Source organism: Dendrobates tinctorius, unplaced genomic scaffold (assembly GCF_039654945.1).
Source record: "Dendrobates tinctorius isolate UK_male_01 unplaced genomic scaffold, ASM3965494v1 ptg000092l, whole genome shotgun sequence".
NCBI classification, from domain to species: Eukaryota; Metazoa; Chordata; class Amphibia; order Anura; family Dendrobatidae; genus Dendrobates; species Dendrobates tinctorius.
This window is the reverse complement of record NW_027361760.1, coordinates 3,652,578-3,671,170: the sequence shown is the minus strand read 5'-3', so window position 1 is coordinate 3,671,170 and position 18,593 is coordinate 3,652,578. Positions and strand designations below refer to the sequence as shown.

Here is an 18,593-nt window from a genome sequence, read left to right as displayed (position 1 = left end):
AGTTCTCATTTATTAATCCTTCAGGTGCTTCACTATTAGAATGTGGTTTTGCGCACCTTGAGGGGTGCAGTTTCTAGAATAGTGTCTTTTTGGGGTATTTTCTGTCATATTGACCCCCCCAAACTCACTTCAAATGGGAGGTGGTCCCTAAAAAAATGGTTTTGTAAATTTAGTTGGAAAAATGAGAAATCGCAGGTCAACTTTTAACCCTTATAACTTCCTAACAAAAAAAATTATGTTTCCAAAATTGTTCTGATGTTAATTTGACATGTGGGAAGTTATTTAGTAACTATTTTGTGTGACACCACTCTCTGATTTAAAGGTAGAAAAATTAAGTTTGGCAAAAATTTTGAAAATTTAGCAATTTTCAAATTTGTTTTTTTTTCATAAATAAACGCAAATTACCACCAGGATTCATGGGAGCGTTCCAGAGTCAATGACCAGACCAATTTTTACAATTCTGACCACTGTCCCTTTATGAGGTAGTAAGTACCAAATTGGCTCTGTCACTAAGGGGTTAAATAGGTTTACCTTTTGTTGGACATTTTGTTTGGTTTGCTTTATCTCTAAACTATGCCCAAGTTGTGCTGCACTGGGAACATGTTATTTACATTTTGCCCCTTGATTAAAAAATACTTTCTGACATTGCTTACAAAGATTAGGACGTACTAAATGGGTCATGGGGCATATTTTCTGACAGTAGTCATAGTTTCTATGAATGGTTTGTACTTGAACCAGAATCTAGAAGAGAAAACTCACCCAGGTGAACAGGGGCAGTACAATCGTGGTTGCAGAGGTGACGACTGGGCTTGTTTGGACACACATCCAATTGAAGTGTATCATGGTGCACAGACCCTCTGATCTGTGCGCACTACACCATAATACACGATGCTGGCCAATTAGACTCCAGCAGCTGAGGTCATCATGCAACAAAGCATATGGCAGTGACGTAATCTGCACGCTGAAGTCAACTAACGGCTTCAGAAGAGGATGCTGCGTCAATTAGAATGTTTTGGTTTTTTTTTTCATGTATTAAAGAATAGCGGGGGGAATGGAAGGACATAGTACCAGGATGAAGCACAGGATAAAGGACATATTACAAGGATAGGGCCCAGGATAAGAGACACAGGGCCCAGGATATACTGTTAATAAGGGACATATTACCAGGATAGGGCCCAGGATAAAAGGACATATATCCCTTATCTTGGGAAAATATTACCAGGATGGAGCCCAGAATAAGAAACATATTGCCAAGATGGAACCCAGGATAAGCGACATATTACCAGGATGGGGCCCAGGATAAGGGACATAACAGGATAAAGTCCATATTTCCAGGAAAGAGCACTGGATAAAGGGACGTATGACCAGGAAAGGGCCCAGAATAAAGGGACATATTACCAGAATAGGGCCCAGGATAAAGGGACATATTACCAGACTAGGGCCCAGAATAAAGGGACATGTTACCAGGATGGAACCCAGGATAAGAGACATATTTCCAGGATAGAGTCAAGGATAAGAGTCATATTGCCAAGATGGGTCCCAGGATAAAGGGACATATGTAATTTAACCTGGTAATATTACCAGGATGGGGGCCAAGGATAAGGGAAATATAACAAGGATAAGGGAACTTTACCAGGATGGGGCTCAGGATAAAGGAACATATTACCAGGATAAAGGGACATATTACCAAGTAAAGGGATATATTACCAGGAGAGGGCCCAGGCAGGGCCTCCATCAGGGCATTACAGCCCTGACTGGCGTTTGGGGTGCATTGAGCAGAGGGGGCCCACATTGGACCCAGTCTCTTCTGCTCATGGGGCTCCAGCGGCAGGATTCTGCTGGTGCAGAACCTGAACCTGCATCTTGGACACAGGTTCAGTTAAACTCTATTGCCATGCGGGCCCGCATGGTAATAGTTTAAAGCCACCAGCCAATCGCAGGCTGGCAGCTGACATCCTAGATTCCTCCCCTAAAGCTCTGGGTCATGCACCTCCTCCTGGTCTCCCGCCAGTTTTCACCTCACGCCGCAGACTTTCTCCCACGCAGCCGGAGAAAGTGTGTCCACTAATTAGCATCACAGGTGTCTACAATTTTGGAATCAGTGAGTGGGCCTGTATATAGGGCTACAGCTACTCACTGTGCTGTTTGGTAACATGGTGTGTATCACACTTAACATGGACCAGAGGAAGCAAAGGAAAGAGTTGTCTCAGGAGATTAGTAAGAAAATTATAGACAAACATGTTAAAAGGTAAAAGTTCTAAGACCATCTCCAAGCAGCTTGATGCTCCTGTGACTACAGTTGCATATATTATTCAGAAATGTAATCTCCATGGGACTGTAGCCACCCTCCCTGGACGTGGCCTCAGGAGGAAAATTGATGACAAAACAAAGACGGATAATACGAATGGTAACAAAAGAGCCCAGAAAAACTTCAGAACAGATTAAAGGTGAACTTCAAGCTCAAGGAATATCAATGTCAGATCGCACCATCTGTCGTTATATGAGCCAAAGTGGACTTCCGTGTTTGAGACTCTTAAATGAGGCTCCACGGACTTTATTTGCATATAAAGTGGACTTCATGGGAGACGATCAAGGAGGACCACCATTGGGGAAAAAAATCATTAAAAAGCCAGACTGGAATTTTCCAAACTACATGTTGACAAGCCACAAAACTTCTGGGAGAATGTCCTATGGACAAATGAGACAAAAATGGAACTTTTTGGCATGGCACATCAGCTCCATGTTCACAGACAAAAAAAAATAGAATATCAAGAAAAGAACACTGTCCCTACTGTGAAACATGAAGGAGGCTTTTATGTTCTGGGGCTGCTTTGCTGCATCTGGCACAGGGTGTCTAGGATCTTTGCAGGGTACAATGAAATTTCAAGACTATCAAGGGATTCTAGAGAGAAATGTACTGCCCAGTGTCAGAAAGCTTGGTGTTGTGAATTCCCTTGCTCAGATTTCTGAGCCGAAGCTCCCTCTGGTGGTTACTGAGAGTAGTGGAGCTGGTCAGGTTGATGGAACTTCTCCACCTGACGATAATTGGGAACCTGGGATTACTGGCTGGGAGCATATAATGGAGCTGGCTGCTCTTGAAGGTTGCTGGTGATTTTCCTCCTTGTGCATTTGGAGTTCTTTTGTCCCCTGCCTGATCTACATGATTCAGTTAAGTGATTCTTTTGCTAATCCTTTGCATCTAATCTGGTCGTGCCTTTTTTTTCCTTTGTTTTGTTGCTAGGGTTCAGCGTTTTCCCTGCTGGGGGCAGCGCTGGGCCCTGCTTCATATGTTACAGCTTGTTCAGTCCCCTGTTATGTTAGTATCTTTTTGCTTTGCTTCCAGTTTATACTAGAGTGCTAATCTAGTGGGGGTGAGGTAGTGAGACCTCAGTGTTTTTTGTATATCAGAAGTGTTGGACTTTTTAGGGTTTTGTGTGTGATTGCAGACAGTATTGTTTCTGTCCTGTCTAGACAGCTTGGACCCCACCATTTGCTCAGTCTGTTCTTTGCCTGTGTTTGTGTCTCATCTTGTCTCACCGACAATGTTTGGGGGCTGTCTATTCCTTTGGGGATCTGCTCCGGGGCAGTTTAGATTTCACCTGTCTTTAGGCTTAGTTAGTTCTCTGGCTGTGACAAAGCATCTAGAGCATCGTAGGTACGCTCCACGGCTATTGCTAGTTGTGTTGATAGGATCAGGGGTCTGCAATCCGCTTAATTACCAACCTCTCTGGTCTTCTGGTGGCTTAGCCTGTTCCTGCTATCCTCCTCGGTGAACCATTCATAACAGAATCACCAGCCAAGCCGCAGACTCTAGGGTACTCAAAAGAAGGAAAGACTTGTTAAAAAAAAAGTCAGAATTTTTTAATATATTTTTTCCTTTTTCTCTGGGGCCATAGGGCGATTTTTTTCCTTAATGGAGACTAAGCAATTGTCCGATCGTGCTGAGCATCTCGCTGCTGAGGTGCGGGGAATTTCTGCCTATCTCGCTTAGTCATCTGCTGTAGAACCATAGATCCCTACTCCTGATGTGTTTCGGGGTATCGGTCAAAATTTTCGAATTTCAAGAATAACTGTAGACTATTTCTTGCTCTGAAGCCTAATTCATCAGGGAGCTCAATGCAGCAGGTTAAAATTGTCATCTCCGTGCTGCGTGGCGATCCCCACGACCTCTGTTTTTTGTATATCAGAAGTGTTGGACTTTTTTTTTACGGTTTTGTGCGTGATTGCACAGTATCTTTTCTGTCCTGTCTAGACAGCTTGGGCCCCACCGTTTGCTCAGTCTGTTTCCTGCCTGTGTTTGTGTCTCACCGACAATATGTTTGCCCCGGAGCAGATCCCCAAAGGAACAGACAGCCCCCAGTTTAGATTTCACCTTTCTGTCTTTAGGCTTAGTTAGTTCTCTGGCTGTGATGAAGCATCCTAGGGCATCGTAGGTACGCTCCACGGCTACTGATAGTTGTGTTAGTTACCAAACTCTCTGGTCTGCTGGTGGCTTACTGTTCCTGCTATCCTCCTCGGTGACCCATTCATAACAGCTTGGTTTAAGTCGCAGGTCATGGGTCTTGCAACAGGATAATGACGCAAAACGCACAGCTAAAAACACCAAAGAATGGCATAGAGGAAAACATTGGACTATTCTGAAGTGACCCTCTATGATCCCTGAGCTAAATCCTATTGAGGATCTTTGGGAAGGGGTTAAACATACTGTCTGGAAAAGACAACCTTCAAACACGAGACAACTGGAGTAGTTTGCTGTTGAAGAGTGGGCCAAAATACTTGTCGAGAGGCGCAAAAGTCTCATTGACAGTAACAGGAATCGTTTGATTGCAGTGATTGCCTAAAAAGGTTGTGCAACAAAATATTAAGTTAAGGGTAACATCATTTCTGTCCAGGTCTTCGTCATGAGTTTTATTTTTATAAATTCTGTGGACGCATGGTTGAAAAGCAATGTCTGACTTTCATTTGTTCATTTTCATAGATTGTTTTTTTATTACTTTTGTCAGATTCAAGTTATTTCTGTGACCATTGTGTGTTTTTTTCTGTCCGTAAACGAGGGGTACCAACAATTTTGACCACATGTGTATTACCAAGATGAAGCTCAGGATAAGAGACATATTACCAGGATAGGGTCCAGGACAAAGGAACATTACCAGGATAGGACCCAGGATAAAAGGGATTTATTTCCAAGATAGGGTCCAGGATAAGGGGCTTATTACCAGGATGGTGCCCAGGATAAAGGAACATATTACAATGATGAGGCCCAGGATAAGGGACATATTACCATGATGGGACTCAGGATAATTGACATATTACCAAGATCGGGCCAGGATAAATGGACATATGTCCCTTATGGGCTCCATCCTGGTAATATTACCAGGATGAGGCCTAGGTTAAGGGAAATGCAGGTGCTTCTCACAAAATTAGATCATAAAAAAGTTAATTTATTTCAGTTCAATACAAAAAGTGAAAGTCATATATAGAGTCATTACAGAGTGATCTATTGGAAGTGTTTATTTCTGTTAATGTTGATGATTGCGGCATACAGCCAATGAAAACCCAAAAGTCATTATCTCACTAAAGTAGAATTAACAAAAAACACTTGCAAAGGCTTTCTCAGTATTGAAAAGGGTCCTTTAGTCTGATTCAGCATGCTCCACAATCATTTGGAAGACTGCTTATTTGACAGATGTCCAGAAGGCAATCATTGTAATAAGGAAAACTTGGCACTCAACTTTTGGTAAAGAAATCCAGAGATTTTTAATTAGCAGTCAGAATAACAGGACGTTTCGGTCCCAGTTGGACCTTTATCAGCCCGACTGCTGTGAGGAACGAAATTTTATGAAGGTAAGGCTATATGTGCCTGGAGTTTAAGGAGAGATCAATATGGGCAAAGGAGTTGCAGTGGTAGTGAGCATGTAGTCCTGCAATTTCAGAAAAGAGTGAGTGGGTCAAGCTGACCGGGGTAAATTATGTAGGCAGGCACTGTACTGAGTCTCTCCTACACTGGCATGGCGTCCACCGTTTGTCATCTGCCAAGTTTTTCTTATTACTATTTCTCTGGCTTGGAAACCTACTTGAGCACCCTCATAGTAGTGCTACGATTTATTCTGTTATCAGAAGGCTGTCATTGACACACTCCATAAGGAGAGTAAGCCACAAAAGGTCATTGCTAAAGAAGATGGCTGTTCACAGAGTGCTGTATCCCAGCATATTAATGGGAAGTTGAGTAGAAGGAATAAGTGTGAGAGAAAAAGGTGCACAAGCAACCGGGATAACCGCACCCATGAAGGGATTGTTAAGAAAAAGCCATTCAAAAATTTGGGGGATATTCACAAGGAGTAAACTGCTCCTGGAGTCATTGCTTCAAGAGCCACCACACACAGATGTATCCAGGACTTCGGCTACAAGTGTCACATTCCTTGTGTCAGGCCACTCATGACCAATAGACAACTCCAGAAGTGTCTTACCTGGGCCAAGGAGAAAAAGAACTGGAATGTTGCTCAGTGGTACAAGGTGTTGTTTTCAGATAGAATCATAGAATTGTAGAGTTGGAAGGGACCTCCTGGGCCATCTGGTCCAACCCCCTGCTCAAAGCAGGATTCGCTAAATCATCCCAGTCAGATGTCTGTCCAGCCTCTGTTTGAAGACTTCCATTGAAGGAGAACTCACCACTTCTCATGGCAGCTTGTTCCACTCATTGATCACTCTGTCAAAAAGTTTTTTCTAATATCTAATCTGTGTCTCCTTCCAGTTTCATCCCATTGCTTCTAGTCTTTCCTTGTGCAAATGAGAATAAAGGTGATCCTTCTACAATGTGACAGCCCTTTAGATATTTGTAGACAGCTATTAAGTCTCCTCTCAGTCTTCTCTTTTGCAAACTAAACAATCCCAAATCCTGCAACCTTTCCTCATAAGACAGGGTTTGCAGACCGGTCACCATTCTGGTTGCCCTTTTCTGAACTTGCTCCAGTTTGTTGATGTCTTTTTTAAAATGTGGTGCTCAAAACTGGACACAATATTCCAGATGAGGTCTGACCAAAGAGGAGTAGAGGGAAATAATGACTTCACGTGATCTAGACTGTATGCTTCTGTTAATACATCCTAGAATTGCATTTGCCTTTTTTTGCTGCTGCATCACACTGTTGACTCATATTCAGTCTGTGATCTATTAGTATACCCAAGTCTTTTTCACATGTGCTGTTGCTTAGGCCTATTCCTCCCATTCTGTATATGCTCTTTTCATTTTTATTGCCCAGATGTAGTACTTTGCATTTTTCCCTGTTAAAAGCCATTCTGTTAGTTGCTGCCCACTTCTCCAGTTTATTTATTATATCTTCTTGAATCCTCTCTTCTCTAGTGTTAGCTATCCCTCCTAGCTTTGTGTCATCAGCAAATTTAATCAGTTTACCCTCAATTCCTTCATCTAAATCGTTGATAAAAATGTTGAACAATACAGGGCCCGGGACAGAGCCCTGTGGTACCCCACTTGAGACATTCTTCCAACTGGATGTGCAGCCATTTACGACCACTCTTTGGGTCCGATCACTAAGCCAGTTATGAATCCACCTAACAGTTGCCTTGTCCATTTCATACTTAGTCATTTTTTCAATAAGGATTGTATGAGATACTTTGTCAAATGCTTTGCTGAAGTCAAGATATACTATATCTACAGCATTTCCTTGATCCACCCAATCAGTGATTCCGTCATAGAAGGAAATTAAGTTAGTCTGACATGACTTATTAGTTACAAACCCATGCTGACTCTGTTTAATCACTTCATTCTTATCCAGGTACTGACATACATGTTGTTTAATAATGTGTTCAAAGATCTTTCCTGGTATAGAAGTCAGACTCACCGGCCTATAGTTGCCTGGGTCCACCTTCTTCCCCTTTTTGAAGATAGGAACAACATTTGCTCTTCTCCAGTCTTCTGGGACTTCTCCTGTTCTCCAAAAATTTTCAAAGATTAGGGAGAGGGGTTCAAAAATTTATTCTGCTATCTCCTTCAGTACTCTGGGGTGTAATTCATCTGGACCTGGAGACTTGAATTCATTTAGGTTAGCTAAGTGTTTCCTCACTATCTTTCTGTTTATAGATATCCTGGATTCTTCTATTCCCTTAATAGGACAGTGAAGAACAGTTGATGTTACATTTCCTTTCTGAGAGAAAACAGATGCCAAATAGGAATTTAAAAGTTCGGCCTTCTCAACATCCTGTCTTACCATTTCATCATTTTCATCCTGTAAAAATCCTATAGCATCTTTGACTTTTCTTTTACTTTTGACATATCCCCAAAATCCTTTATTATTGCTTTTGACATCTCTTGCAAGCCTCAATTCATTGTCAGCTTTAGCATTTCATTTGGAAATCAAGGTCCCAGAGTCTGGAGGAAGAGTGGAGAGGCACACAATCCAAGCTGCTTGAGGTCTAGTGTGAAGTTTCCACAATCAGTGATGGTTTGGGGAGCCATGTCATCTGCTGGTGTAGATCTACTATGATTTATCAAGACCAAAGTCAGAACAGCCGCCTAACAGGAAATTTTAGTGCACTTTATGATTCATTCTCCCAACAAGCTTTTTGGAGATGGAAATTTAATTGTCCAGCAGGACTTGGCACTTGTCCACACTGCCAAAAGTACCAATACCTGGTTTAAAAACAACAGTTATCACTGTGCTTGATTGGCCAGCAAACTCGCCTTACCTTAACCTCATAGAGAATCTGAGGTATTGTCAAGGGGTAGATGAGACACCAGATCCAAGAATGCATACAAACAGAAGGCTGCTATCAAAGCAACCTGGGCTTCCATAACAACTCAGCAGTGCCACAGGCTGATCACCTCCATGCCATGCCTCATTGACGCAGTAATTGATTCAAAAGGAGCCGTGAGCAAGCATTGAGTGCATTTACATTAGGCAAACATTTCGGAATTTAAAATCATTTTTCAGGTTGGTGTTCTAAAGTATTCTAATTTACTGAGATAATGACTTTTGGGTTTTCACTGGCTGTAAGCCATAATCATCAACATTAACAGAAATAAACACTTGAAATAGATCACTCTGTTTGTAATGACTCTAAATGAGTTTCACTTTTTGTATTGAAGAACTGAAGTAAATTAACTTTTTGATGATATTCTTTTTAATATTCCCAGGAGAGGGCCCAGGATAAGGGACATAGTACCAGGATGAGGCCCAGGAAAAAGGACATATTACCAGGATACAGCCCAGGATAAGGGACATATTACCAGGATAGAGCCCAGGATAAGGGACATATTACCAGGATGTGGGAGGCCTGGTACAAATCTTGCACTGGGCCAATTCGTGTTTACAGATTAACCAGGAAGAAAGAGTTACTTTTATCACCTTTCAATGAATGGTGCTCAGTTGTAGTTTCTGGTGCAAACACATAGACAAGGCAGTGTCTGGGAAAAGCAGACCTTCTTTCTACTCCTGGATAACCCCTTAAAACTGAAACAGATAGAAAAGAATAGCAGTAGTGTACAACTAATATAATGAATGATTCCTTTAATAACTAATCAGGTCTGCTCTAAAGAAACTGAAAAGTGATGGGTTGTCATAGGCAACAAGGACAGATTTTCTGTTAGCAAGTAAGTCCAAATGGGGGAAGACTTCTTAATACCTGCTATAGAAACGGCACACTATACCCTCGCTGCAGTCCAGCACACATGGCACGATATGATACATTCAGTCCACTTTTCTGATTTGTCAGAAGAAGCACGCTTATGTTTTTACAATATTGCAATGATAGCTAGTTAGTCAAAAAGGTTGTTTAACAACTTGCTTTTACATTAAGTACTTAGACTAGTGTACAAAAATAGTAAGTACTAGTACCTTAAAAAACTATTGAAGTGGGACTGAAATGAGATTTGTTTGTGCCTTTCTTTTTTTTATGGAAAACGTATCCAAAAATCATGGGCAACCAACATTTTTTCATATAAGTTCCCTATTTTAACAGAGGTACCTGTAGCTTCCGGGGGGGTTGGCAACCCTGGTCCCCCTCCGATCTCTGTGCTCTCTACAGTGCCTGGACAAATGTGCTTGCTGCAGCCAATTACAGACCGCAGTAGGTAGCAACACCTCACTACTTCAGAAGTCACTTTTCTGTCCACCCAGGCCAGGAAGTACAGGGCAGGTTTTGGGCTTCCTGCTTCATGGTTAGAACATGTGATCACAGCCAATTACTGTGACCTATACAGGTGTAGAGACCGGCGGGAAGCCCTAGAAAAATTAGCAAGGTATTATTTTACAACCTTACACCAGTCAGAACATTTTAAACAATTTGGCCATGTAGATTTTTATTCAGATACCACCTTTTATGATCCTAGGCTTTAGCCCCGCACCAAAGCTATAGCTTTGTGTTGCTTTCTTGCCTTTTACAGACCTCCATGGAGTAAAATTGATGTCCTATTAAAGCCCTGTTCACTAATGTTAACTGTTGATTCTGTCACAGTCTACACAGCAACGATAACAAGTGAGCTGTAAAAAACAATAAATATCAGGCTATTGCAACTTCCTTAATGGCCAAAGTAAAATCTGGAATATAAACAACGTAAAAAATGCAATATACAGCTCTGGCAAAAATTAAGAGACCACTGCACAGTTTTATGAAAATCAGCTTCTCTACATGTCTGACAGCCATTCCATTCCAGTGTCAGTTGACTTCCAGAGTATACTTCATTCCACTTAATGTGCTTCTGATTAGGTGATCACATGTCTGACAGCCATTCCATTCCAGTGTCAGTTGACTTCCAGAGTATACTTCATTCCACTTAATGTGCTTCTGATTAGGTGATCACATGAACCAAATCTTATTTAACGAAGGAAAGTATAAAAAACCCTGCTGTGGTGTTCACAATCCTCTTGCAATAGGACAAGCTGGATGGCAAAACAAGTGCTAGTAATACTAATAATAACCATGCCAAAGGAGTTGAAAAGAAAAGTCATGAGTGAGGAAAAGGGCTCAATTCTGGCTTTACTAGCAGAGGGATACAGTGAGCGTCATGTTGCCGCCATCCTTAAGATTCTAAGACGGCAGTCCATTACAACAAGGTCAAGCAGTATTGAGGACAACAAAGCTACACACCGGCAGAGGGCGAAAATGACTCTCCACTGACCGAGATGACAGTCATCTTACTTGAATGTCACTCAGCAACCACAGGATGACATCAAGTCACCTACAAAAGGAATGGCAGCTGGGGTAAAGGGCATGGCAGCTGGGGTGAAGTAACAGGCTCCCAGAGGCAGGTCTCAGGTCATGTAAAGCTTGAAAAAAGCCTTTCATCAATGAGAAGCAAATGAGAGCCAGGCTGAAGTTTACCAAAGACCATAAGAATTGGACCATAGAGGACTGGATTAAGGTAATCTTCTATGATGAGTCTAATTTTCAGCTTTGCCGACCACCTAGTCATCTAATGGTTAGCCGGTGACCTGGAGAGGCGTACAAGCCACAGTGTCTTGCACCCTCTGTGAAATTTGGTGGAGGATCGGTGATGATCCGGGGTTGCTTCAGCAAGCGTGGAATTGGGCAGGTTAATCTTTGTGAAGGATGTATGAATCAAGCTGCATACAAGGTTATCATGGAAAAGCAGTTGATTCCTTCTGCTCAGGCAATGTTCCCCATCTCTGACTGCTGGTTTTTCCAGCAGGACAATGCGCCATGCCACACAGCTAGGTCAATCAATGTGTGGATGAAGGACCACCACATAAAATCCTTGTCATGGCCAGCCCAATCTCCAGACCTGAAAACCCATTGAAAACCTCTGGAATGTAATCAAGAGGAAGATGGATAGTCACAAGCCATCAAACAAAGAAGAACAGCTTAAATTTTTGTACCAGCAGTGGCATAAGGTCACCCAAAAGCAGTGTGAAAGACTGGTGGAAAGCATGCCACGACGCATGAAAGCTGTGATTGGAAATCAATATTTTGTGGAATAACCATGATTTTTAAACTCTTCCTGAGTTAAAACATTAGTATTGTTGTTTCTAAATGATTATGAACTTGTTTTCTTAGCATTATTTGAGGTCTGCAAGCACTGAATTTTTTTGTTATTTTGACCATTTCTCATTTTCTGAAAATAAATACAAAATTTAGTGCTTGGAAATTCGAAGACATGTCAGTAATTTATAGAATAAAAGAGCAATTTACATTTTACTCGCCAATATACCTATAAAGAGAAAAATCAGACAAACTGAAAATTTTGCAGTGGTCTCTTAATTTTTGCCAGAGCTGTATTACAATTCTGTGCACAAACTACCACTGTGCCATTCTCTCATGGTAAGTGTAGACATATACAAGTTGTACCTCTAGTGGAAGGCTGGATTTAGAGGGTTTAGCTTTCAGCACACACAAGCACCCACCGAGGATCATAGCAGCTTTCTATGGAGCCAATCGCTGACTGTTTTTGATTACTTGTGTCTAATCCAGGCAGCTGCATTTGCTGCTATAATACATTTGCCCCATATAAATCCATTTTTGGCGGCTTGTTCTCATTTATATAGTTTTCTACATTGCTTTGCTTGTTTTAAAAGTGCAACAGTTTGTTTCTTTGTAACAATTTTGTTAAGCTCCATTAAAACTAGGGCAGACACAATGTGGCAATAAAGTAATCCTGGATTCCCGCTGACACTGTCTTGCATCACCTCACATCCATCCTAATAGAAGAGGTCAATCATAGATCATTTCTGGCAGAAAAAAATGTAGAATGCTGATGTGTTGCTAAAGGGATTAGCATAGAGAGAATGCCATAGTTGACTGGCAGCTTATTTTCTGCCCAAATGTAAGTTTTCCATTAGTAGACAGCCCTACTATAAATAGTATGCACAGTCCTCCTGCAAAGCTATGGCTGGCACATTTAATTGAGCAGTGCAATGTCATTACTTCATGGCCTATACTAGGTGGCTGGCACAGTTCATTGTGGCATGGGACTTTACTCTTCTGTTATTGAGTGGCATGTAGCTATTGGACCTGATGAATAAACATGTTGTGTTTTTTATTTTATCTGCTTGGTCTATAATCTTGTCCTCTTGTTTTACACCCCCCAAAAATGTTTGTGTGACCTATAAACATTTTGTATAGTGATGCACTATACATTGGCACTATGCGACCTGCAGGAATTTACCACTGATGAGTAAGTTTATGAGAGACTGGGAAGTGACAATGTTTTGAGAGTGTAAGCGTGAAGTTGTAAATTGGGTTTTTAGATCAGTATAGAATTCTCATAAAATGTTCACTGTAATTGAACAGAAACATTTGTCTCCTCACAGGGAAGAAGAATTCCATATTAATGCACAAGGTTCAGCATGACTTGAACTCGGGTGTTTTTAACAACCAGGAAAATGAAATTATCCAAGAGATTGTGAAATATGATCGTGAGATGGTGCATCAGGCTGAGCTCAACCAGCTGAGTGGAGGGATGTATGCCACATGTAATCCGCCTTCTCCACAGCCCCAAGTCCCATCTGCTATTGCTACCTTACAACAAGCCGTGGCTATGAGTTTTTGTCCCCCAATGGCTAGCCCATTAGTGGGGTCTCCCCGCATCATGAGACGGCTCCAATATGCCCAAGGAGGGCCTGGAGCCTTTTCTGTATCCCCAGCTCTTTTCCAACCACCGCTGCAGCTTTTACAGCATCATCCACCTCCCCACCAAGGTCCACGTAGACAGTCCGCAGTCATGCCCAGTCCTCCAAACCAATCAAGAGCGTCTCAGAACTTTGCCTACCCAGCCAAACAAACAACAGGCTCCCAACTATCTCTCACGCAATCTGGGGCTTCTGCGTCTCCACAACGGCTCTCGGTACACAAGAGCACACACTCTCTTCAATCTGCTACACTAACACGTGAGTCTCGTCCTCTTTCTGCTTCACAGCCCTCTCTGCCTCAGGGAGCATCACAGCTCCGCAGTCCACCAGCTCCCGCTCAAGTAACTGGCAGCCTAACCTCCCCTGCATCCAAAGGTGGCTTGGGGCCGCAAACAGGCCCAAGGGTGCCTAGCCCTGCAAGACTTGCCCTCTCCCACCAATTGTCCTCATCTGGTACAGTTGGTGGGGTCTCGGACTCTGCAGTGGTATCATCATTAGGAGGAAGGAAAGATTCTGTGGTTAGTGCCCCTGACACCGATCCTGTAAGAGGGAGGCTGTCTGCAAACTTGTGACATTTCATCTGTTTTGGGTGGTACTTGATGGTACATAACTTGGAGAAAAAACATTCACTTGTAGTTGGTCACTCCTTGACTTTTGCTAATTTACTAATATTTTCACTGCTTCAAAATGAGAAACACTGAGCAGTGGAGGTATTAACAACCAAGTTGTCAGCGGAATTAGTAGTTATCTAAGAAAATGCCACCTCTGACAGCAGTCTACCACACAACTCCTCAGCTGTTTACAAGACTAGGAAAGTGTGGCACTGTTCCATGTCAGAGATCTGTGAAGAGCTCTGCGTGAAGTGGAACAGTGCGTAAATCTTCAATTAAATGGGACCGAGGCAGCCGGCCTGCCTGTCATGAGGGAAAAGGCCTTTGGAATCTGGTTTTTGGTTAACAAATAATTGTATGACTAAAACTATGGTTGTCTGCTTGATAGATCCTCAGTCGGAGAACAAAAACTTAAAAGCTACAAGTTTGTTACAGGTTAAGCCCAAAACATACTAAGCCAATAGTTCTGTGCAAGCTGCAGGCAGTTTGTGCCAGCTATAGTCCTCCTGGACTACCTTAATCCAGTGACAGTGTCACGTATGGATATCGTGTGAAGCACCTATATTTATATGATCATGCATAAGCAATTTAATTTATAATCATTTTTATTTAAAGGGGAGATCCATTTAGGTGATATCATAGGTAGGAATGCTGCTTTCTCCCATAAATGAGTCAAACTACCAAAATGTTATAGATTAGGACTAGGTACAGGAACTCCTAGAGAAAAACACAATTTATAACATCATGCATAGCAGGAATTCTGGAGGTGGCTGGTGTGGTAATAGGTGTACCCTTACAGCAATAATGCAGCCACTACCTACAGCTGAATGCCAACCATACTGGCTAACCTCTTCTAATGGGTAACCAGTATGACTAACGAGGCTGTGAAAAAACTTGATTTAAAATAAAAAATGAAAATATAAAAAAAACACATTAAAGTAAAAAAGGCAAATACTGGTAGCCAGTAAGGGCACGCGTGATCTGTAATTGCAGCTGCTAGTTTACAACCTACTCCTGGTTTATCTGTGGTGCCAAGCAGCCCTTCACATCTACTAGGCACTCCACTGACCATGGATCTGCCAGATCCCTTGCACCAAAGGACCTCTATTTGTTCATCAACTATGTTAAGCTTTTTTTCCTCTTCTCCTTCTTCCATTGTTTTTATATCTCACTGCTGTTTGTCAATTTCATGGATTGTATTTTAGAAAGCCATATTATGTATATCACAGCTGTATATTAAGATATATATATACCTGTATAATCTGTACACTATACGTCCTGTTATAAAACAAGAAAGGGGTTGAGTGTCTATCTTCTAGCTGTAGAGTTGTAAAAGCTACATGTCAAGACTTATCACATGTCGTGAGGGATGAATGCTGTGGCAAAGCACTCTTAGGACATCTTCACATCTTAGGATTTATTTGTGGCACGGTGCCTGGGGATGAAATGTAATATTTTCTCCATTGCTAACGTAGATTAACATGGACAACAGTTATGTTTTGACAACAGAAAAGAAGCAAGATTAAATTGCAATAGGAAGTTCCTGAAACGGCGGCTGCTTAGGGAGATTGAGCTCCACAAATGCTGAAGGAGGGCTCGGACAAGATATCCTTATAGCTCTTACGAAATGTCTGCACCTATACTATACAGGTAAACCACAAGGTGGGAACAAGTCCTTACCACTGAAGTGCTGCTTTAAGAAACATCCTAGCAAGGGGCAGTCTCATCCAGACTAATACCGTTACAGTGATTTGATTTCATTGGCAGTAAAAATGCATTCCGCCATCCGTTGGCTTGTGGCTTTAATTGTGACAGAATCCAGCAGGTACTACTACAGCAGCTTGTGTCAGCATCACATAGACCTTCCAACATTCCATTTGTATCGAAAACTAAATAGCTTACCAAAAATTGTCTGAGGACGTGACTTATGTGTTTTTAATGGGACTGCCCCTGTAGGATTACACAAGTAATGCAATTTAAGGAAAAATTCCCAATTCCAAGAAAGAAATATACATGTTTAGATTATTTAAAGAAGTTAGGAGTTATCCCTCTACTCCATGGTGGCAGTGCCACCATGTGTGGCTGGCAGTGTCATTAATGAATGTATTTTGGAGTTGGGGGATGATCTAAGAGTGCAGGGTCTCCTCTATGCAGAAGCTGCACTTTACTAAGCAAATGATTCCAGTTTCTCTGTGTGTGCAATAAACAGATATTTCTGAACTGTGTCTTGTTTTACTGGTGAGCAAGGAGATAATCGGCAAAATGACATCCAGTGTTCTCATAATATCTGTACAGACCACTCATGTCTAACCAAGGGGGCCTGACGCATCATTAATGCACTGCTGATAGATGAAGGTTACTCAGATGACACATGCAGTGGAGGAGATGCACAGATCACTGGCTGCACAGTAGGAGGCAGATTGACATGGATATATATTGATTACTCAGTATCCAACCTTGGGACTGATTAGTTGATGAACATGTCTTCTATATGATGTACTCACAAGTAGACAACCTCACACCATATAAAAACAGATTCAGGATTTATTTATACAGCAACTCCTCAGACCACAGCACACAAGGCTCCAGCATTAGCTAATAGGGAATGAAGCTTCCACAGGAAGGATAGACGGACAGAAACTGCGGTGACGTGCACAGAGACACCTATACAGAACTTGATCAGGCGATTGGGCACTTCCTCTGCTGTACTCCATGCCACAGCATGATCAGCTGAAGAAATAGGTGGAATCCTTCACATTCTCCAGGTTAAATGTTCCTGGCGAGGGGGATAAAAAAAAAAATCAAACCATTATTCATATAATAGCACCGAACACACAAGATAGCAACAAATCCACTTTCCTTTTGTAACTAATAGCAACCAGATTGCATTCTTCATTTTCACAAGGAAATCTGGACTTTGAAACAGTGCTACAGGCAACTGCTTAACTTTGTGTGCACCAGAAGTGACTATTCTAACCCAATTCTACTAGTAATTCATTACCTGTCTCGGGAACATCCCTGAAGAGATTCATCATTTTAAGGTTTTCTGGGTTATGGGGCTGTGCCCTAAAAGCCATAAAAATGAGAATGTGAGCTACAACCATACACGTTAAGATATAACATGGGAGGGTGTCCATTCTGCACTCCACATTCTGGGACATGAGACTGTACATGGAAGATGATATCACTCACGCTAGTCATCCCCTCTGTACAATAAATGTCTGCCCCCTTTTACAGTACTTACTTGCGGCAGTATTTCTCTATCAGGAATTGTGAGAGATTCTGTAATATAGGCTGACTGTGCAGAGACACGAACTGTTCCCGGCAAACCTGTGGACAAGCACTACGGTTACACTTCTGATTCATCAACCACTGCGAATCCTGGTGTGCTCGCACACAAAAGATTCGCTTTCATACACATTCAGCTGGAACAATGGTGACAGACGGCAGGGAATAAGCAATTCTGAAGTTCAGAAATACAACCAGTGTGTAATGCGAACTGACAGACCAAAAGGACTCCAGAGAAGGAAGCAGGATAATGTGCAATGTCACAGCTGACAACAACGGGTATGAGCGCTAGGAATCCAATAGTCATTCTCCTTGGTACTACTCGGTCATGAACTACTTGTAGTTCCTCTATACAAACCAAGTCATCATAATAAGCATGGGCAGTGAAGAAATCGCTATGTTTTATCCTATAAAGGTTCAGCTATGAACATATATAGTAAGGCCTCATTTAAATTGTCAGTTTTTCACATGTGTTAAAAAAACTGACATTTTTATCAGTATTTGGTCACAGTTTCATCAGGTTTTTTTTCACTGATGAGAAAAGAAAAAAAGGTTTCTCCACCTTCTCCTATCAGTGAAAACGGACAGTAAATGAATGGTATCCAGATGCGGTCCGATTTTTTTTTCACTGACTTGCATGGTTGATTTTCATCCGACATTTGAATCAATATCGGACGTCCGTTTTATTCCTCGGACTAAGTGGTCAGTGAAAAATCTTGGAAACATGTGAACTACTCAGTGATTAGCACTGCAGCCTTGTAGCGCTGGAGTCCTGGGTTCTAATCTCACCAAGAACATCATCTGCAAGGAGCTTTTATGTTCTCCCCGTGTTTGAAGTGTGGGAGGAAACCAGAGTACCCGGAGGAAACCCACACAAAGACATACCGATAGGGAATTTAGATTGTGAGCCCCATCGGGGACAGTGCCAATAATGTCTGTAAAGCGCTGTGAAATTAATGGCGCCATATAAATGAGTAAAATAAATAAACTAGCTCATAAATTATAGGTACGAGTGCCATCTGTGAAAAACATAAATAGCACTTCTATGAGAAAATCTGACATGTAAATGAGCCCGATCTGTACAGGACACAATTCT

General features: G+C 41.9%; 2 protein-coding genes across 5 annotated transcripts in view; one reads left to right on the top strand and one right to left on the bottom strand.

Moving 5' to 3' along the window:
* The window catches only part of HCN2 (hyperpolarization activated cyclic nucleotide gated potassium and sodium channel 2), a 223,488-nt gene extending 207,059 nt beyond the window's left edge, over nucleotides 1–16,429 (top strand). Inside the window, exon 8 of the mRNA XM_073586288.1 lies at nucleotides 13,281–16,429. Within this exon, the coding sequence (XP_073442389.1) occupies nucleotides 13,281–14,170 (890 nt within the window). The 3' untranslated portion in view covers nucleotides 14,171–16,429. The remainder of the gene's footprint in view (nucleotides 1–13,280) is intronic.
* A 306-nt stretch (nucleotides 16,430–16,735) lies between these two features.
* POLRMT (RNA polymerase mitochondrial) overlaps nucleotides 16,736–18,593 on the bottom strand; it is an 85,113-nt gene continuing 83,255 nt past the window's right edge. For all 4 annotated transcript variants that reach the window (XM_073586287.1, XM_073586286.1, XM_073586284.1 and 1 more), the window contains 3 exons: nucleotides 17,454–17,539; nucleotides 17,211–17,275; nucleotides 16,736–16,985 (listed from right to left, as the gene is read on the bottom strand). In XM_073586287.1, coding sequence (XP_073442388.1) covers nucleotides 16,936–16,985; nucleotides 17,211–17,275; nucleotides 17,454–17,539 — 201 coding nt within the window. In that variant the 3' untranslated portion in view covers nucleotides 16,736–16,935. The remainder of the gene's footprint in view (nucleotides 16,986–17,210; nucleotides 17,276–17,453; nucleotides 17,540–18,593) is intronic.